This window comes from Haliotis cracherodii, unplaced genomic scaffold (genome assembly GCF_022045235.1).
Source record: "Haliotis cracherodii isolate W230 unplaced genomic scaffold, xgHalCrac1.p SCAF_21, whole genome shotgun sequence".
NCBI classification, from domain to species: domain Eukaryota; kingdom Metazoa; phylum Mollusca; class Gastropoda; order Lepetellida; family Haliotidae; genus Haliotis; species Haliotis cracherodii.
In genome coordinates this window covers 4,819,315-4,839,640 of record NW_027266277.1, presented here as the reverse complement: position 1 = coordinate 4,839,640, position 20,326 = coordinate 4,819,315, and the positions used below count along the sequence as shown (strand labels likewise).

At 41.1% G+C, this 20,326-nt stretch overlaps 1 protein-coding gene across 1 annotated transcript; it reads right to left on the bottom strand.

The window, feature by feature from the left end:
• Positions 1-18,966: 18,966 nt before the first annotated feature.
• On the bottom strand, positions 18,967-20,322 carry LOC139471042 (uncharacterized). Its single transcript, XM_071253344.1, has one exon. The coding sequence runs from the start codon at positions 20,320-20,322 to the stop codon at positions 18,967-18,969; it is 1,356 nt and encodes a 451-aa protein (XP_071109445.1).
• Positions 20,323-20,326: the final 4 nt, after the last annotated feature.

The window sequence follows — 20,326 nt, the reverse complement described above, 5'->3', positions numbered from 1 at the left end:
CTCACTCACTCAATTATTTTATAAAAGGACGGCTGACATGCCCTGATGTTATTTATTTTATTAAAGGAAGGGTGACATGCCCTGATGTTATTTATTTTATAAAAGGAAGGGTGACATGCCCTGATGTCATTTATTTTATTAAAGGACGGCTGACATGCCCTGTAGTCACGAGTTGTTTCAACTCACAAGGTACCATCACGGTCAATGTATTGGAAACACTGGACCACACTAATCGATAGGTATTGAGTGGGAAAGGTCTTTAATGTAGATCCAGCCCAAATGTTGTGTTCCGTCTACAGTGATTAATATGAGCTTCGTCGTGGTGCACACATCATTAGGGATGCGGTACGACAGGATGATTGGCTGGTGTATGTGATGAACCTGGTATGTGGATGGAGAAGGACCACTGATGTTCATTGGTAATACACACATGATATATCACATTGACGAGGGCTTCTGCATTTGTTTGCCATCGACAGCATAACGGATTAGAAGATGTTTACTAGACTGTACAATAGGAACAGTAGACTATGTGTTTGAAATGCAGATGGAATAAGTAAATGTGGCCCTACGATTCAGTCATTAAGCAACTGGCATAACAGTAGGGCGATCTGCACTCTAATTGAGTCTGTTTCAGGGCCCCGTTGCGCAAAGCGATTGTAGCGTTATGACTGTTGTAAGTCTATATTAGAGTATGGGAGTTACGGTCGCTGTAAAACCAGTAAACAACATTTGTTTTTGATTTTCACAAAACAATATTACATATTGTTATGTACAAAGCAAAAATGCGATAATCACATAAAAGTTACCGTTAAAAGATAACGAGACATTCTATACATAAGACATAAGTAACAACAGCTATTTTTGGTGCCTACGACGGCTGTCGACACATCATTGTGACGTGGTATTGCCCTCGTGTTCGGTACGTGCAGTACATATATACAGCTAACAACAGAAGACATACAATCAACAAGGTCACACACTGTAACCAACCAAGTTGGCTTTTACAACAACAGCACAGTGTTCAAGGCGCTATTTTGCACTGAAATGTATGTAGGGTGTATTTGCGTGGTCATGCTGCATCCATGTCAAATTATTCAGGGTAACTCGGAATCTGTAGATGTACCATCTAATCCTTTGACATTATAAATTACCCCTTCTCCCTGAATCACGTTACGTTACACGCACCAAACGTAGACCATTCGCGTTTCTATTAATTAATTTTGTCTTAGAATTGAGGAAGAGCTAAATGCATGCCTCTTGTTCTCGCAGATAAACCCGTGGTACATGTAGAAGTGGCATACATTCTCGAACTGTTACCTCGAGGCCTGTGGTAGTATGACTCTCTAATCAAGGTATCTGGATCGTCCTACAATAAGTATCTTCACACTATATACCACGTGACATGACATACCCTACAACATCCCCGGAGACTGCGTGTAAGGATGGATGCAGATACCAGGGTTTATCTCAAAACTCGGTCACACGTATGTTGGCTTCAATGATCATTGATTTGCGTTGTGTTTTTCATGAACTAGCTCGCTGTGGTTTTGATGAAGCATGGGCAATGATATATCGGTAACATGAACATCTACAAGTGCACACCGGCGCTATCAGAGGTGCACTCGTACACAGGGTAATTACAATAAGAGCAGAACAATGCTGAAATTTGGTGCCGAGTCTTGTGATGTTTTTTTAATACGCAAATAAAGTGTATTTTAATGAGATTCATCATACATAATATGATCATGAAGAGCAAATATGGTTTCATCACTCACTGTTTTTGTGGAAATAAAAGAATAAGTGTTCGACTAATGCACCATGAAAATGGGTTTATCTATCACAGGAAACTTGAAATTATTAGCACGTTTACATGTCTGAGGAATTGGCTCGACATCAATTACTTGCCATTGTCGGATTTGTCGGTGTTACAGATGAGGATATGCGACCTTTTTTAGTGTGGACTGAATCAGTGTCATGGTTTTGACCTCTGTTAAGATTGATAAGTTACAATGAAAATAGAAATCAAAACTCCGTTTTTTTATGTAAAAGCGTGTACAAAACCTACACTAGTGACAAAGAATCAGTTCTAAATTTAGAAAACGACATGTTTTATATCGAGCCAATATTAACCGTGGCTAATGTTTCGAGTAGGAGAAGTAGCCCCATAAAAGCCGTTTGAATAACCTAATTAAATGCCATGTCGATTGGGTCGGAACAACCTGGATGTATACACACTGATCTGTAGCAGGAATCGTTTATTTGTCTTCAGCCTCATCATCAATCGAGCAAAGCAGACCAATTGAAATACATCAGACTATAGCTTTTTCCAAGGAACTGCTTCGGGTTCTCGAGTTCCATTTTCACATACCAGCCTTCCGAACCTCCATACTACTGTCGTCCTACACTGAGGATGCTAGATGTCTTTCGATGAAGGTCTGTGCAACTGAAGAGGTTTACACATTCAGATTTTCAACGAATATATATAATGCCTGATTCACACAGGGAACATACATAATCTCTAAAGTTTTCAGGTATTATACATATTCCCTGATTTAACAACAAGCGTTTTAGACATGTTCACTGAAATTATTACAATTATGGTGGGTAGAATCAATTTAACAATATCAAAGAGTTTAATAAAAGGAAACGGTTTCTAAAAACACTTTCACACTTGTTTGTAGCCTGGTTGATGGAACAGTTGGTCAACACTGTAATCAAAACAACGTTAGTATAGGCGTGACCGTCTCATTAATACTAAACAAAAACACTACCTGTTGTAACAACACATGGTCATTACTGTCATGGTGTTCATTAAGTTAACTGTGAAAAGACTAAATACAAAAAACTCATACTGGTTGAGGAGTTTCATTCATAGCTGTTAGAAGAATTATTCAATATGGTGTCAGTACAAGAAATGTTAAATGAGTTTGCTGAGAATGAGTAAGTATAAAGAACCCATACGCGTTCTGTGGCAATATTCAAGGTATAAAGCTGTTGACAGTATGTACTCTCTCTCATTACCGACATGGAATTTGAGGAGAATTTCCGAAAGAACCTGTACAAGCACTATGAGGAGAACAAACGGAATGAAATCTCTGTCTGCTACCTTTCACCTAAACTAAGGAGTAAGTGTGGGCAATGGAATACCAGGTGCTGAGTACACTTCTTATCTATCATAGAAAAACAGACAGCCCGAGTGACCTCTGTCATCTATTGATTGTATTCCACATGTCATCAATAGCACCTTATACAGAACGTTATCCAGACTAATCGTCCACCTTATTGTCCGGATCACCCTTTGTGATCCTTATAGTAATATAAAGATCACACATGGTGATCAGAGCACACAAACGGGCCCGAAAAAAGTGCGACTTGCAAAATTCTCTGCTGGTGAGAAAAGTAACGTAAATGTGATAACAGTAGACATTCCGTGTCATAGTGGACAATGGTCGTTGCCGTCCCATCCATCAGGTGTATCCTACTTGTTCCAGTGAGGGCTCTTTACAGTGATCAATACGTCTGTACTTTGATGGATGGGACGGGGGTCGCACCACCGTCTTCACTGATGTGTCTATGTATTGCAAGCCAATAATATGTGTTCACAATTGCACATTTTGGTCTGAGATTTTGTTTGCCGAAGAGCCTTTTGTCGGGTTTCTGTCTCAAGAAAGTCTGAACCATGGATGAGCATCCCCAGGACGTTGTACTAGTGTCCGCAATTCCCGAGGCAAATGGTTTTTTTGGCCATTTAAGGCAGCTTGGTTATTGCACGTCAATGTCTGTGCGAGTTGTAGGTGACAGAATTATATAGACATGGTTTGTGTAGTCTGCGGGTTAAACAGGACTCCCGTGTCTGGGTTGAACTTATCCTATTGTATGACCGTCACCATAATCTTCCTTTTGCTGGATGCTGAGAGTTTATATTTTTCAACCAAAGCCGAGGAAATGTGTTTTCTGTGGTCTGAAACCGAACAAACAAATTCGAAACGTTAGATTATTCTTTCCTTGAAAGAAATGTATGACTCTAATGTGTAAACAGTTCAGCCAACTGTCATGACACCGGATTACAGTAAGGCAAAGATCACGAGCTTCACGTGCAAAACGCGGCTTATGAGTATGTAGGTTGAGCAAGTCTTTAGTAACAGAAAAGTCAAGACCATTCCGATGAACATTTTTCTTGCAAAGGAGTGAAATTACTAGTATGTCAATTATGGCTGTTATCAAAGGGCCTGTGTACCGTTTGCAATTCCAAAGTTCAACATCATTTTTAGCTTTTTAACTCTGATTTGAATGATTCATTGACCTCTTTCATCTATTGATTGTATTCCACATGTCATCAATAGCACCTTATACAGCACGTTATCCAGACTAATCGTCCATCTTATTTCCGGATCACCCTTTGTGATCCTTATAGTAATATAAAGATCACAAATGGTGATCAGAGCACACAAACGGGCCCGAAAAAAGTGCGACTAGCAAAATTCTTCAGTAACAGAAAAGTCAAGACCATTCCGATGAACACTTTTCTTGCAAAGGAGTGAAATTACTAGTATGTCAATTATGGCTGTTATCAAAGGGCCTGTGTACCGTTTGCAATTCCAAAGTTCAACATCATTTTTAGCTTTTTAACTCTGATTTGAATGATCCAGTTGCACTAGAATGTGAAGTTGATTGTCCGTTATTTTACTTCAAATACATAAATTGCCAATGGATAAGTGGAAGCTAACACGTGTTTCATATCACCGATCATTATTTACATATATATATGTTTATAATTTATTGCTCCAGATTCTAAAAGGAAGGATCCGTGCTTTATTCAACCCATGTAAATGTCAAGTACGATTAAGCTGCCGAAGCTATTATGATTTTATAAAGAACAAGTGATAAGTAGGAGGCAGGAGGATGTGCCTGAGGATGAACCTATATTGACGGCTGTCCAATTTGGTCCTCTGTGACTTTCTATTTCAACTGATTGTATGCTGCAGAACAAACTTCAATCCCGTGTCTGATTCACGTTCTTCAATTATTCCTCCATTTGTGTGGTTTAACTTGACGTTTGATGCAAGCCGCCGCTATTCATAACTCCGGAATAAGGGAAATATAATCGGAAGTGGAATTTTACTCCTTTGGAATAAACTTCATGATTAAAGTCATGATGAACGCACATAATCGTAATTCAGCATCGATGCCGAGTACACTGCTGTCAGCCACAAACAATGCCAAGTTTCGTTGTGATCTGGAATTAATTGGACGCTGATCTGCCGGGCAGTGCCATTGGTAGCTATTAATATCCATACCTTATATAATTTTCCCTGACACTTTTCATTATGTCTTCATGCGCGAAATAGGTAGCTGAAAATTGAAAAAAGCCGTGATTGTAATCAATTCATCGAATCCCTAATGTGTGGTTGAACACACCCTGGGACAATCTGAAGACATGACAGTTCTGTGACAAGCATGATGCAGGACACCATACCTTGCCTCGTTCTTCTGCGCAATGTTGCTTCAGCAATTTGATTTTGTAAATATTCCTGCGTTTGAGATAGAATGAGAAAGATAATTAAGTGGCCATTGAGTGATCATCATTGGTAATTTCATGGTGCCTTCAAGTAGCGACAAGTCCTGCTGGTGTTGAGGGTTGTTTGCCTGTATAGTAGAAAGATAGCCAGGTATACCAAAGACATATGACAATGCCCTGACACTTGGTGAGATACAGAACTTTCCTGGACTGGAGCCTCCACACTCACCCATGACGTTGTAGGCTGGCAGTCATCCTAAATTTGTTAGTGACAGTTGATGACATTAAGGATTTGACGGTTCTATTAACTTTTTAAGCAATTGTCAAGACAAACTAAAAAAGCACAAATAAAAAATAGTGATAGAGACTTGTATTATGGCATTTCCCTGAGCTATCACTGAACTCACTTTTCTGAAAAAGGGATCTGCCATCAAATGGCAAATTTTCTCTTACGATTTGCTAAGAAATAATTGACCACTTATATACTACACGTATATACTCATATACTACATGTATATGTTCATTGCTAATTCCAAAATATTCTTTATTTTCACAAAACTACTTCGAAGTAAAATACAAACTGACAATATCATTTCTACTTCAGTGAACAAACATATAATTCTAAAAGAATGGATTTTATGTAATAGGTCACTCGGGAATCAAAACAACTCAAAAAGAGCCTTCAAAAATTGTTATGAATGTCATACGCTGTCATCTTTAAATGAATGTGTCATGAGAAAATGTGAGTAACATTCCGCGTACCGTTGCCAGCAGACGGAGTGACACGATGTGTTGTTGCAACATCACTGACGTACAGAGACATATCGCTGGACGACCTAACAACTACTCCTTGGATGTAATGTTGTTAGGTGGTCGAGTCGGTATATCGTAACACTCCCTGAAGGGGTCAAAGGTTAGCTGTTTGACAGGCACGCCCTTGTGTCGCCAGTTTCTATATGTCAAGATTGTCGTATATCTGACATGGGTTTAAGCGATATGAATTCAGATGACATCGTCAGATATTATATTATGCCTTTGGATAGGTTTTATGTTGTTAAATTTGAAAAATTGGTTTTCTTTAAAAAACGTTTGGTTGTTATCAGAACTTTAACACACTTTAATACCTAGGGCAAAACGCAGGGATACCGGCGTTTCTCACTGTGTCTCATAAGACACCGTAACTGAGTTCAACGGATGTTGAAATGGATGTAAACATTGCAGTCGTATGAACGCTTTCAGGAGATGCACCGTAAAGGAAGACAAGAATGGGAATCATTAAACGAGGCTTGTGATAATCAAAGATGTTGGATTAGAAGGACGGTTTGCTTTAAGTTATTTGACTGACTCGAGTCATTATTCCACATGTCACGAAAGTGTCAATCCCAAAGCGGAGGCTGACATTTAGTAAACGTAACTAATTTACACAACTCGTCAACAAATTACTCCTATGATTTCATGGAAGCCGTAGAACCACCTCAATGTCCTTCATGTCGGTAAATTAAGCATTTGTTTTATCCATTATTTAATTACATTTTTTGCTGTAAAACTCAAACTGGTAAATATCCGAGAACACGTGACACGTGTCACTTCAGTACGTGATAGAGCATCCATTTTAAAACATCACGAAATAAATTAACACGGAAACCTAACACTAAAATGATTATTGGAAATGTCCCCACCACTTCCAGGCAGACTTACACATGCCCAAAAGCATCATCTTCGTTCAAGTGGCAGTTTGTCTCAGCGTCCTCTGTACTCTATTTGATGACAATAAAAACGTCCTGTCTGGATCTGAATCCCTTCCTTTAAAAAAATGTATATTGGCGACACAAGAGTTGTTGCTTTTGTAGAGTGAAGTCTAGCATGGTTACCCGTCACACCTTGAGCATTGTTTTGCTCATCAATAATCATGTGTCCCCATGTCAGTTGACCACGCATTGTATAATCTCAAAGGGAACAGACGTTGTTCATTACGACACAGTTGGTTTATGGATCTTGTAAAATGCTACGAAAGTTTATAAATAAATATCAGCAATGCTGTTTAATTGATAAGAAGCATTAACAATTTGAATTATGATCATGTTTCTCTCTTAAAACAGATTTAGTAGTTAGTGGTATTTGCATGATATCTAGGTTTAGATTCTTTGATTAAGATTTGTCCTTTATTCAGAGTAAGTGAGTGAATATTTCGTTAAACCAGTTGGTAATTGTACAGCTATTCTCGGCGTTCTTGGGAACACATGACTCAACCTACCGCACATGATTTTGAGGATGTGAACGTAAACAATGGTGTTTGGTGGTATGTCTTTGTTTCGAATTTCCCCAAAAGGTTCATGATTGAATTTGTAATGGTAAACCACATTCACTCAAAGATCAGATAGACGTTGTCAGTTCAAGTTTTGTACTTGTACTTATACATGCAACATAAATCTTGCTGGTTGGTATTGTCACTAGAAATGTCATTGATTGGAGTATTTCTTCTCTGGAAATGTCAATTATGTGATACTAATCACGGCAACTTCTCATGACTTAACGCTGTAAGGTCTAAATAGTATGTGTGTTCTGTACAAATACTCCCATGAAGCTGGGGCATATCTGGAGTAAGTCCTTTCCATCGTAAATACAGGGTACTAAGGACAGTATTCTCAACCTTCCAACCTCTGAAAACTCTGTGCCCGACAGACAACCCATCAGTAAGATCGCTAATCGAAATCCACCCTACTGACCCAGTCTGGCTAGAATCTGCAGACCACATTGTTCTATTTCTGACAGTAAAATAACATAATCTATCAACACGGAGATGTGATGGTTGACAGACTAATTGCCAGAAGGACAGACGTCGGGGTTCAATCCTCTGCATGTATAACTTGCAGATATTACAAACCATGAAATTCGAACCTGATTGCTTATCAAACGGCGGTGTTTCTTAGCTACTACAAATACAGAAAATTCCATGAGATAACTGGTTAAGGAGTAAGTACAAACTCCGAAATGCTGTGTTCCTCTTTAAAAAGAGCTACACATCCATATATTCTCTTCCTTATGTGTTTCACTTGTAAATGCTTATTTAAGATTAATCTAAGCAACTTACGTTCAAAGATAAGTAATCTTAAGTTTAAGAGTGAGTGAGTTGGGTTTAACGTCGTTTTCCAGTAACATCACGGCGTGTCAGCTTGATGTGGTAGGAAAGCCCGAAGTGATGCAGGTCTCATACGTTTACCACTCAGGTGAAACCAACGAGCACGGGTATGGTGCTGACAAACCGACAAACATAATCGGGGGGAACCGGTATTCGAACCCACAATCATAGGTTTCTGGCGTGCCTAAGGGACGCAACTCTGCACAGTCAATCGCAGCGCCTTAGACGACTGGGCCAACCGTGCCCCCCTAAGTTTTAGATCAGATACATTTTATAAACTATCTTAACCTGTTGCAGATCGTAAAAAATCCCAATGACGTCACGGGGATTTCACAGCCGCTGACAATAAGATCAACAGGGAGAAGTAACACAAAATTCTCGAACCATTGACCGATCATGACATAATATGTTGGACAGGTAAAATTGTTGGACAGACATTGCTTGAATGGAGTTCCTATGTGAAATCACCTACATCTTCTGCGAACTGTTACAGTCTGCGTAAATTCTGAGTAGACGCGACTACGCCACAAAGGACGCATTACATTTGGTAGCTTTGTGACAAAATGAAGCAAACGGCTTAACAAATGTGCCTTAACTATGCTTTTCATCATTTTTTACCACGATGAATCATCTGTATAGATTATACTGATACGAATGTGTCGTGATTCTTCATGTAGAGCCACCGACTCTGAAGAGTTTAACAAATGTCACAGCCATATGTCTCGCGGGAACGAAGGTAATTATGTCGTACAATGCTGAGTGAAGCATGGATATCGTATGCTCTTCAGCCACAACCACTCGTTATGTCTAATGGCGAAGGTTTTGTTCTATTAATCTATTACCACAATTGCCTATTGAATGATTTTGAACATGAATGTGAGGCAAAAAAAATGTAACGGAAATATGAAGCTTGTGTTCTAGTCTTACTGCATTCGCTACTTGCAACTGATTTCCTCTTTAGACCATTCACTGTCGTTAGGCCACTTGGCAGAAGGAAACATACGGTAACTCACCGTCGTCAGGCCTGCAGAAACTAGGAAACATACGGCCACTCGCGGTCGTTAGTCCACCTCAGAAAGAAAGAAACATACGACAACACACCGCCGTTCAGGGACACAAGACACATAAAAACGCTGCATTATCAGTTTAATAGCGTCAAAATATTGTTACGGTTAGCGAACAAAGCTACAAAACGCCCCTATCATTTATGTTTCAGCAGCAAAACATCTAAAAGCTTCCACTGAGGATTGACTACAAGCACGTGTCCCTTTGACAAAAACACGTTGTACATTGCTAAAGCATGAATATCAGAGATAATGGGCCATGGAATAAGATCATGTAGAGGATAGTGTAATTCCATTTTTAAAAAGGTGGGAGTGACTCTTCTTAAGTCAAGAAGCTGACATGGTCTGCATGGGTAGGAAAACATACACGTACTTTACTGCATTGACACTAAGCAGTTGTCCTCGTGGATGATGAACGAACAACTATGCATGTTCGTTCAGCGGAATGTAAACCACATCGACAACCTACAAAGAAATGAGACTAAAAGCTTTCGATCTGTGATTCTTTGTCTCCCATGTGACATTGCTTTATGGCTCTCATCCATCTTCTCCTGCTTCTTAAGTAACAAACAAACCAAAGCTTCTTTGGAACCTGGACTGACTACATGTCGACCAATCAATTATAAGGAAGTCTACGCTCTTTACTAATGTCATGATCTGTGACTGAAAGACTAAGTCTTAGACATCTATATTTTAGTGTAGGCCTTACGTACGTTTCAAGATAACTGTCTCCAAACTTTGACGCACTCATTGATGGAAATTGTTCTTGATTAGTACCTAGCGTGACCTTGTACCTCGGCGTCGTGGATTGGTGATCATGAAAATGATCACTGGATTGTCTGGTCTAGATTCGATTGTTTACAGATCGACACTGTATGGCAGGAGTATTCCTGGGTGCGGCGTAAGACAACAAACAAACACCTACTTTTTGTGCAAGTTTTGTGAGTGGCGGGTACTCCCGGTTGAACAGGATATGCTTCACCTTCTAGCGAACACATGGTGCTGTATTTCTGATGTTCAAATTTCTTTGATCCATTGAAATGGAATTGCCAGCACTATTTTGACTTTTTAGCCTAATGGAATCTGTTTCGACAGACAATCGAGACTGATTATTCTCTGGCGATGCCGTTTTGAATTTAGAGGTGGTATTTAACATAATAGATGAGAAAATATTAAATTAAATGTCTAACCTTTCATAACGTGCTCCAAAATAATAGCTAGGATAGTCAGTAATATCTCCTAGGCAACTGGTTGGTCGATTTGACACAAAGGTCACACACTATGATATTCAAACGTAGTTCACAAGGGAAGTAACGTATATGTGTCAATTCGAACTGATAGCCGGGGAGACTTGAAAAAATCTATCTGAATAAAAACAAGACTCTTTCTTTCCAGAATCATACAAGCATTGTCCACGATACGAAACAATGAAAAAGTCATTTCAAGCGAGGATATTGACAGCATGATTTGTTGTGCGAGGAAATTGATAAACGTGTTGTGTTTATTTAAATTCCGTGTTTAAAAAGTCGTAAACCTGTGTTTTTATTCCATCTATACATTGAAACCTGTAGTATGCATGCCAGCCCTGTCGCGTTATTGTGATAAATAGTGTTGAAGTGTTAAAGTCTGATGTCCAAGATTATGTTGGCTCCACCTGAATCGTGGTAGTCTGTACCTTCTGTCGGGCCACGCGTCCAGGATCCACCTTTCATCAGGAACATATGCAATCCATTCTCACTGCCAACTCGTTACCACTACCTTGTCAACATTAACACCGCCCTATTCCACGACGTTAATAGGCTCTGATGTCAGGATGTGATATTAAGGTCGACGTACATCAATCAGTTAGCTACATATGAAGTGGTAAAAATGAAAGACATGATTTTAAAGAAGTGAGGAGACTGATAGCCCAGTCCCCTCACGCCGTGACAGCTCCACATCAGTTACATATACAGTTGCTTGCCCTGCACGATGGGAAGACATGGCAGGAAGTGGACGTATTCTGAAACTGGCGTATCAGGCTTCCACGGGTTCTTGTGGATGATCATGGCAATGGGTTGTAGCATGAATGTTGAGAACTGTCATATACAAGTACAGGACCACCGGTATATAAAGAACACATCACATATCTTCAGGTCTGGGATCGTGGTGTGATCGTCGTGGTGATGTCGACAGTTGATATGGGTGCATATGGTTCACGTTATTTACAGACCTCGGTCAGATAGCTGTAAACTCTCACCCACTCTTCCAGTCTCTGTGTACATGTTTGTTCAGTCTTACATTTCCAAAATACACGAACTGTTTTTCCTTCAGTTTGTCCAGATACTTATCTAACGCCGTTACTTCAGACAGACTAGATGCATATTTGGCGCCTTCCTCGATAGTCTGACTTCATGTTTATCGAACGCCCTTCCTTCAGTTCGACTAGAAACGTGGTGATAGCCTGCATTCCTTCCTTTATAGTCTGACCAGATACTTATTGCACGCACTTAATTCGGTCAGACTAGATACTTATTGAACGCCCTTAATTCGGTCAGACTAGATACCTATTGTACGCCCTTAATTCGGTCAAACTAGATACTTATTGAACGCCCTTAATTCGGTCAGACCAGATACTTATTGAACGCCCTTAATTCGGTCAGACCAGATACTTATTGAACGCCCTTAATTCGGTCAGACTAGATAGTTATTGTACGCCCTTAATTCGGTCAGACTAGATACTTATTGTACGCCCTTAATTCGGTCAGACTAGATACTTATTGAACGCCCTTAATTCGGTCTGACTGTATACTTATTAAACGGCCTTAATTCATTCTGACTAGATACTTATTTGAGGCCTCATATCACGGCGGAGGAACCAGAAATAGGCTTCACACATTGTTTGTACCTGTGTGGGCAATCGAACACGAGCGAACACTTTAACAACTAGTTTACCCCACCGCCCCAGATACTTATTGAAATCCCTCCCTTCATAGTCTGACTAGATGCTTATTGAACGCCGTTAATTCAGTCAGATACTGAGTGACTGTCTTCATTCTATCAGACTTTACACGTGCCGAACGTTTTTCGTATTTACCATGAAGGCCACGACTGGGTCAGTGGTCCAAAGATTCGGATTTTGCCGTGCAGAGTTGCGTCGCTTGATCTTTATATTCCCGAGGATCGACACGCAACCTTCTTATATGTAGCCCAGTGATTGTTCCACTACGCTACATTGGCGCTGATGAATCACAATGCTTTTAAGAATGTCTTTTCAAGTACCGTACGTCAGCAAAAGATTTTACGCCCGTTTCCCAAGGTTCGCGGAAAGTATGTTTGAAGATGTCGATAAATGTTGTTTCAAGATTGTTTTCGGTTTATAGGTTAGATAAAACACCTCCCCTCAGGTGTTTATGATATTTAAAACCCTTATCCCGCGGATGCGTGCTTTAAATATCATAAACACCCTTGGACATGCTTTATCCTACACATGACTGTTTTGGGTATCTCCCTTAAATACATTAATGTGTGGACAATTCTAATCCATGTCCCAACATATGCAAAGAACTCTCGCGGTTATAAGTCTTCCACTATGCAATGATGATCTCTTTGCGTTATGATTGGTCACATCATCATGAAAGTTCAAATGAGAGTTTCAATACTGTCCTGCACATTCTTTGTCAATGCCATTAGGACCGTACCTCACGCCTGAGTGAGTGAGTGAGTTAGGTTTTACGCAGCTTTTAACAGTATTCCAGTTATATCAAGGCGTGTCAGCTTAATGTGGGAGGAAAGCCCGAAGTGATTCAGGTCTCAGACGTTTACCACTTCGGTGAAACCCACGAGCACGGGTATACGTCACGCCTGAAGGCAGAGTGAGGTGAAATGGTGTTTAACGGTTCAAGATTTTTGCAGTTTACATTGTGACCCGCACACGTGTGTGAATGCTTGTACTAGTCCGTACAATGTTACAGTTAAGTTGGAGTTGTATACCCCACTCAGACACAGTATACCGACTCTGAACTGACCATTCCTCCTTTTATCCCCTTAATGCTGAATGCCAGTCAGGGTAAGATGTACCACCTTAGAAAGTATTTTGGTATGGGGTGGTCAAGAATCGAACCACCGACCACCAGCTCTCCAGCTCTCCGGGCAGACGTTCTACTTCCTGGACCATACCAGATGAGTCCTCCTGAGTTGTTTCTCAATAGTTTTTGTTTCATCTTCTCATTTTTGGGTTTTACCCCACACTATGATGGCCACCTGTTAATAAATCAAGTCTGGACCTGTCAAAGCAGTGATTGATATCCCGGCGTCTGGGAAAGTGTGACTCACAATCAACTAAGACTGACCGGACCATTAATTTAGTCACCTCGTACCACAAGCTGGGAACTTATTCTTACCAGAATCCCCTTGGGATTCAGAACAGTCTCTACTCCTGCCATCAACACGACAACAACAGTCTCTACTACTGCCATCAACACGACAACAACAGTCTCTACTGCTGCCATCAACACGATAACAACAGTCTCTACTACTGCCATCAACACGACAACAACAGTCTCTACTACTGCCATCAACACGACAACAACAGTCTCTACTGCTGCCATCAACACGATAACAACAGTCTCTACTACTGCCATCAACACGACAACAACAGTCTCTACTACTGCCATCAACACGACAACAACAGTCTCTACTGCTGCCATCAACACGACAACAAGTCTCTACTGCTGCCATCAACACGACAACAACAGTCTCTACTGCTGCCATCAACACGACAACAACAGTCTCTACTGCTGCCATCAACACGACAACAACAGTCTCTACTGCTGCAATCAACACGACAACAACAGTCTCTACTGCTGCAATCAATATGACAACAACAGTCTCTATTGCTGCCATCAACATGACAACAACAGTCTCTACTGCTGCCATCAACACGACAACAACAGCCGTTCAGGGACACAAGACACATAAAAACGCTGCATTATCAGTTTAATAGCGTCAAAATATTGTTACGGTTAGCGAACAAAGCTACAAAACGCCCCTATCATTTATGTTTCAGCAGCAAAACATCTAAAAGCTTCCACTGAGGATTGACTACAAGCACGTGTCCCTTTGACAAAAACACGTTGTACATTGCTAAAGCATGAATATCAGAGATAATGGGCCATGGAATAAGATCATGTAGAGGATAGTGTAATTCCATTTTTAAAAAGGTGGGAGTGACTCTTCTTAAGTCGAGAAGCTGACATGGTCTGCATGGGTAGGAAAACATACACGTACTTTACTGCATTGACACTAAGCAGTTGTCCTCGTGGATGATGAACGAACAACTATGCATGTTCGTTCAGCGGAATGTAAACCACATCGACAACCTACAAAGAAATGAGACTAAAAGCTTTCGATCTGTGATTCTTTGTCTCCCATGTGACATTGCTTTATGGCTCTCATCCATCTTCTCCTGCTTCTTAAGTAACAAACAAACCAAAGCTTCTTTGGAACCTGGACTGACTACATGTCGACCAATCAATTATAAGGAAGTCTACGCTCTTTACTAATGTCATGATCTGTGACTGAAAGACTAAGTCTTAGACATCTATATTTTAGTGTAGGCCTTACGTACGTTTCAAGATAACTGTCTCCAAACTTTGACGCACTCATTGATGGAAATTGTTCTTGATTAGTACCTAGCGTGACCTTGTACCTCGGCGTCGTGGATTGGTGATCATGAAAATGATCACTGGATTGTCTGGTCTAGATTCGATTGTTTACAGATCGACACTGTATGGCAGGAGTATTCCTGGGTGCGGCGTAAGACAACAAACAAACACCTACTTTTTGTGCAAGTTTTGTGAGTGGCGGGTACTCCCGGTTGAACAGGATATGCTTCACCTTCTAGCGAACACATGGTGCTGTATTTCTGATGTTCAAATTTCTTTGATCCATTGAAATGGAATTGCCAGCACTATTTTGACTTTTTAGCCTAATGGAATCTGTTTCGACAGACAATCGAGACTGATTATTCTCTGGCGATGCCGTTTTGAATTTAGAGGTGGTATTTAACATAATAGATGAGAAAATATTAAATTAAATGTCTAACCTTTCATAACGTGCTCCAAAATAATAGCTAGGATAGTCAGTAATATCTCCTAGGCAACTGGTTGGTCGATTTGACACAAAGGTCACACACTATGATATTCAAACGTAGTTCACAAGGGAAGTAACGTATATGTGTCAATTCGAACTGATAGCCGGGGAGACTTGAAAAAATCTATCTGAATAAAAACAAGACTCTTTCTTTCCAGAATCATACAAGCATTGTCCACGATACGAAACAATGAAAAAGTCATTTCAAGCGAGGATATTGACAGCATGATTTGTTGTGCGAGGAAATTGATAAACGTGTTGTGTTTATTTAAATTCCGTGTTTAAAAAGTCGTAAACCTGTGTTTTTATTCCATCTATACATTGAAACCTGTAGTATGCATGCCAGCCCTGTCGCGTTATTGTGATAAATAGTGTTGAAGTGTTAAAGTCTGATGTCCAAGATTATGTTGGCTCCACCTGAATCGTGGTAGTCTGTACCTTCTGTCGGGCCACGCGTCCAGGATCCACCTTTCATCAGGAACATATGCAATCCATTCTCACTGCCAACTCGTTACCACTACCTTGTCAACATTAACACCGCCCTATTCCACGACGTTAATAGGCTCTGATGTCAGGATGTGATATTAAGGTCGACGTACATCAATCAGTTAGCTACATATGAAGTGGTAAAAATGAAAGACATGATTTTAAAGAAGTGAGGAGACTGATAGCCCAGTCCCCTCACGCCGTGACAGCTCCACATCAGTTACATATACAGTTGCTTGCCCTGCACGATGGGAAGACATGGCAGGAAGTGGACGTATTCTGAAACTGGCGTATCAGGCTTCCACGGGTTCTTGTGGATGATCATGGCAATGGGTTGTAGCATGAATGTTGAGAACTGTCATATACAAGTACAGGACCACCGGTATATAAAGAACACATCACATATCTTCAGGTCTGGGATCGTGGTGTGATCGTCGTGGTGATGTCGACAGTTGATATGGGTGCATATGGTTCACGTTATTTACAGACCTCGGTCAGATAGCTGTAAACTCTCACCCACTCTTCCAGTCTCTGTGTACATGTTTGTTCAGTCTTACATTTCCAAAATACACGAACTGTTTTTCCTTCAGTTTGTCCAGATACTTATCTAACGCCGTTACTTCAGACAGACTAGATGCATATTTGGCGCCTTCCTCGATAGTCTGACTTCATGTTTATCGAACGCCCTTCCTTCAGTTCGACTAGAAACGTGGTGATAGCCTGCATTCCTTCCTTTATAGTCTGACCAGATACTTATTGCACGCACTTAATTCGGTCAGACTAGATACTTATTGAACGCCCTTAATTCGGTCAGACTAGATACCTTTTGTACGCCCTTAATTCGGTCAAACTAGATACTTATTGAACGCCCTTAATTCGGTCAGACCAGATACTTATTGAACGCCCTTAATTCGGTCAGACCAGATACTTATTGAACGCCCTTAATTCGGTCAGACTAGATAGTTATTGTACGCCCTTAATTCGGTCAGACTAGATACTTATTGTACGCCCTTAATTCGGTCAGACTAGATACTTATTGAACGCCCTTAATTCGGTCTGACTGTATACTTATTAAACGGCCTTAATTCATTCTGACTAGATACTTATTTGAGGCCTCATATCACGGCGGAGGAACCAGAAATAGGCTTCACACATTGTTTGTACCTGTGTGGGCAATCGAACACGAGCGAACACTTTAACAACTAGTTTACCCCACCGCCCCAGATACTTATTGAAATCCCTCCCTTCATAGTCTGACTAGATGCTTATTGAACGCCGTTAATTCAGTCAGATACTGAGTGACTGTCTTCATTCTATCAGACTTTACACGTGCCGAACGTTTTTCGTATTTACCATGAAGGCCACGACTGGGTCAGTGGTCCAAAGATTCGGATTTTGCCGTGCAGAGTTGCGTCGCTTGATCTTTATATTCCCGAGGATCGACACGCAACCTTCTTATATGTAGCCCAGTGATTGTTCCACTACGCTACATTGGCGCTGATGAATCACAATGCTTTTAAGAATGTCTTTTCAAGTACCGTACGTCAGCAAAAGATTTTACGCCCGTTTCCCAAGGTTCGCGGAAAGTATGTTTGAAGATGTCGATAAATGTTGTTTCAAGATTGTTTTCGGTTTATAGGTTAGATAAAACACCTCCCCTCAGGTGTTTATGATATTTAAAACCCTTATCCCGCGGATGCGTGCTTTAAATATCATAAACACCCTTGGACATGCTTTATCCTACACATGACTGTTTTGGGTATCTCCCTTAAATACATTAATGTGTGGACAATTCTAATCCATGTCCCAACATATGCAAAGAACTCTCGCGGTTATAAGTCTTCCACTATGCAATGATGATCTCTTTGCGTTATGATTGGTCACATCATCATGAAAGTTCAAATGAGAGTTTCAATACTGTCCTGCACATTCTTTGTCAATGCCATTAGGACCGTACCTCACGCCTGAGTGAGTGAGTGAGTTAGGTTTTACGCAGCTTTTAACAGTATTCCAGTTATATCAAGGCGTGTCAGCTTAATGTGGGAGGAAAGCCCGAAGTGATTCAGGTCTCAGACGTTTACCACTTCGGTGAAACCCACGAGCACGGGTATACGTCACGCCTGAAGGCAGAGTGAGGTGAAATGGTGTTTAACGGTTCAAGATTTTTGCAGTTTACATTGTGACCCGCACACGTGTGTGAATGCTTGTACTAGTCCGTACAATGTTACAGTTAAGTTGGAGTTGTATACCCCACTCAGACACAGTATACCGACTCTGAACTGACCATTCCTCCTTTTATCCCCTTAATGCTGAATGCCAGTCAGGGTAAGATGTACCACCTTAGAAAGTATTTTGGTATGGGGTGGTCAAGAATCGAACCACCGACCACCAGCTCTCCAGCTCTCCGGGCAGACGTTCTACTTCCTGGACCATACCAGATGAGTCCTCCTGAGTTGTTTCTCAATAGTTTTTGTTTCATCTTCTCATTTTTGGGTTTTACCCCACACTATGATGGCCACCTGTTAATAAATCAAGTCTGGACCTGTCAAAGCAGTGATTGATATCCCGGCGTCTGGGAAAGTGTGACTCACAATCAACTAAGACTGACCGGACCATTAATTTAGTCACCTCGTACCACAAGCTGGGAACTTATTCTTACCAGAATCCCCTTGGGATTCAGAACAGTCTCTACTCCTGCCATCAACACGACAACAACAGTCTCTACTACTGCCATCAACACGACAACAACAGTCTCTACTGCTGCCATCAACACGACAACAAGTCTCTACTGCTGCCATCAACACGACAACAACAGTCTCTACTGCTGCCATCAACACGACAACAACAGTCTCTACTGCTGCCATCAACACGACAACAACAGTCTCTACTGCTGCAATCAACACGACAACAACAGTCTCTACTGCTGCAATCAATATGACAACAACAGTCTCTATTGCTGCCATCAACATGACAACAACAGTCTCTACTGCTGCCATCAACACGACAACAACAGTCTTTACTGCTGCCATCAACACGACAGCAACAGTCTCTACTGCTGCCATCAACACGACAACAACAGTCTCTACTGCTGCCATCAACACGACAACAACAGTCTCTACTGCTGCCATCAACACGACAACAACAGTCTCTACTCCTGCCATCAACACGACAACAAAGTTCTCTACTGCTGCCATCAACACGACAACAACGGTCTCTACTACTGCCATCAACACGACAACAAAGGTCTCTACTGCTGCCATCAACACGACAACAACAGTCTCTGCTGCCATCAACACTATAACAACAGTCTCTACTGCTGCCATCAACACGACAACAACAGTCTCTACTGCTGTCATCAACACGACAACAACAGTCTCTACTGCTGCCATCAACACGACAACAACAGTCTCTACTGCTGCCATCAACACGACAACAACAGTCTCTACTGCTGCCATCAACACGACAACAACAGTCTCTACTGCTGCCATCAACACGACAACAACAGTCTCTACTGCTGCCACCAACACTATAACAACAGTCTCTACTGCTGCCATCAACACGACAACAACAGTCTCTACTGCTGCCATCAACACGACAACAACAGTCTCTACTGCTGCCACCAACACTATAACAACAGTCTCTACTGCTGCCATCAACACGACAACAACAGTCTCTACTGCTGCCATCAATACGACAACAACAGTCTCTACTGCTGCCATCAACACGACAACAACAGTCTCTACTGCTGCCATCAACACGACAACAACAGTCTCTACTGCTGCCATCAACATGACAACAACAGTCTCTACTCCTGCCATCAACACGACAACAAAGGTCTCTACTGCTGCCATCAACACGACAACAACGGTCTCTACTACTGCCATCAACACGACAACAAAGGTCTCTACTGCTGCCATCAACACGACAACAACAGTCTCTACTGCTGCCATCAACACGATAACAGTCTCTACTGCTGCCATCAAC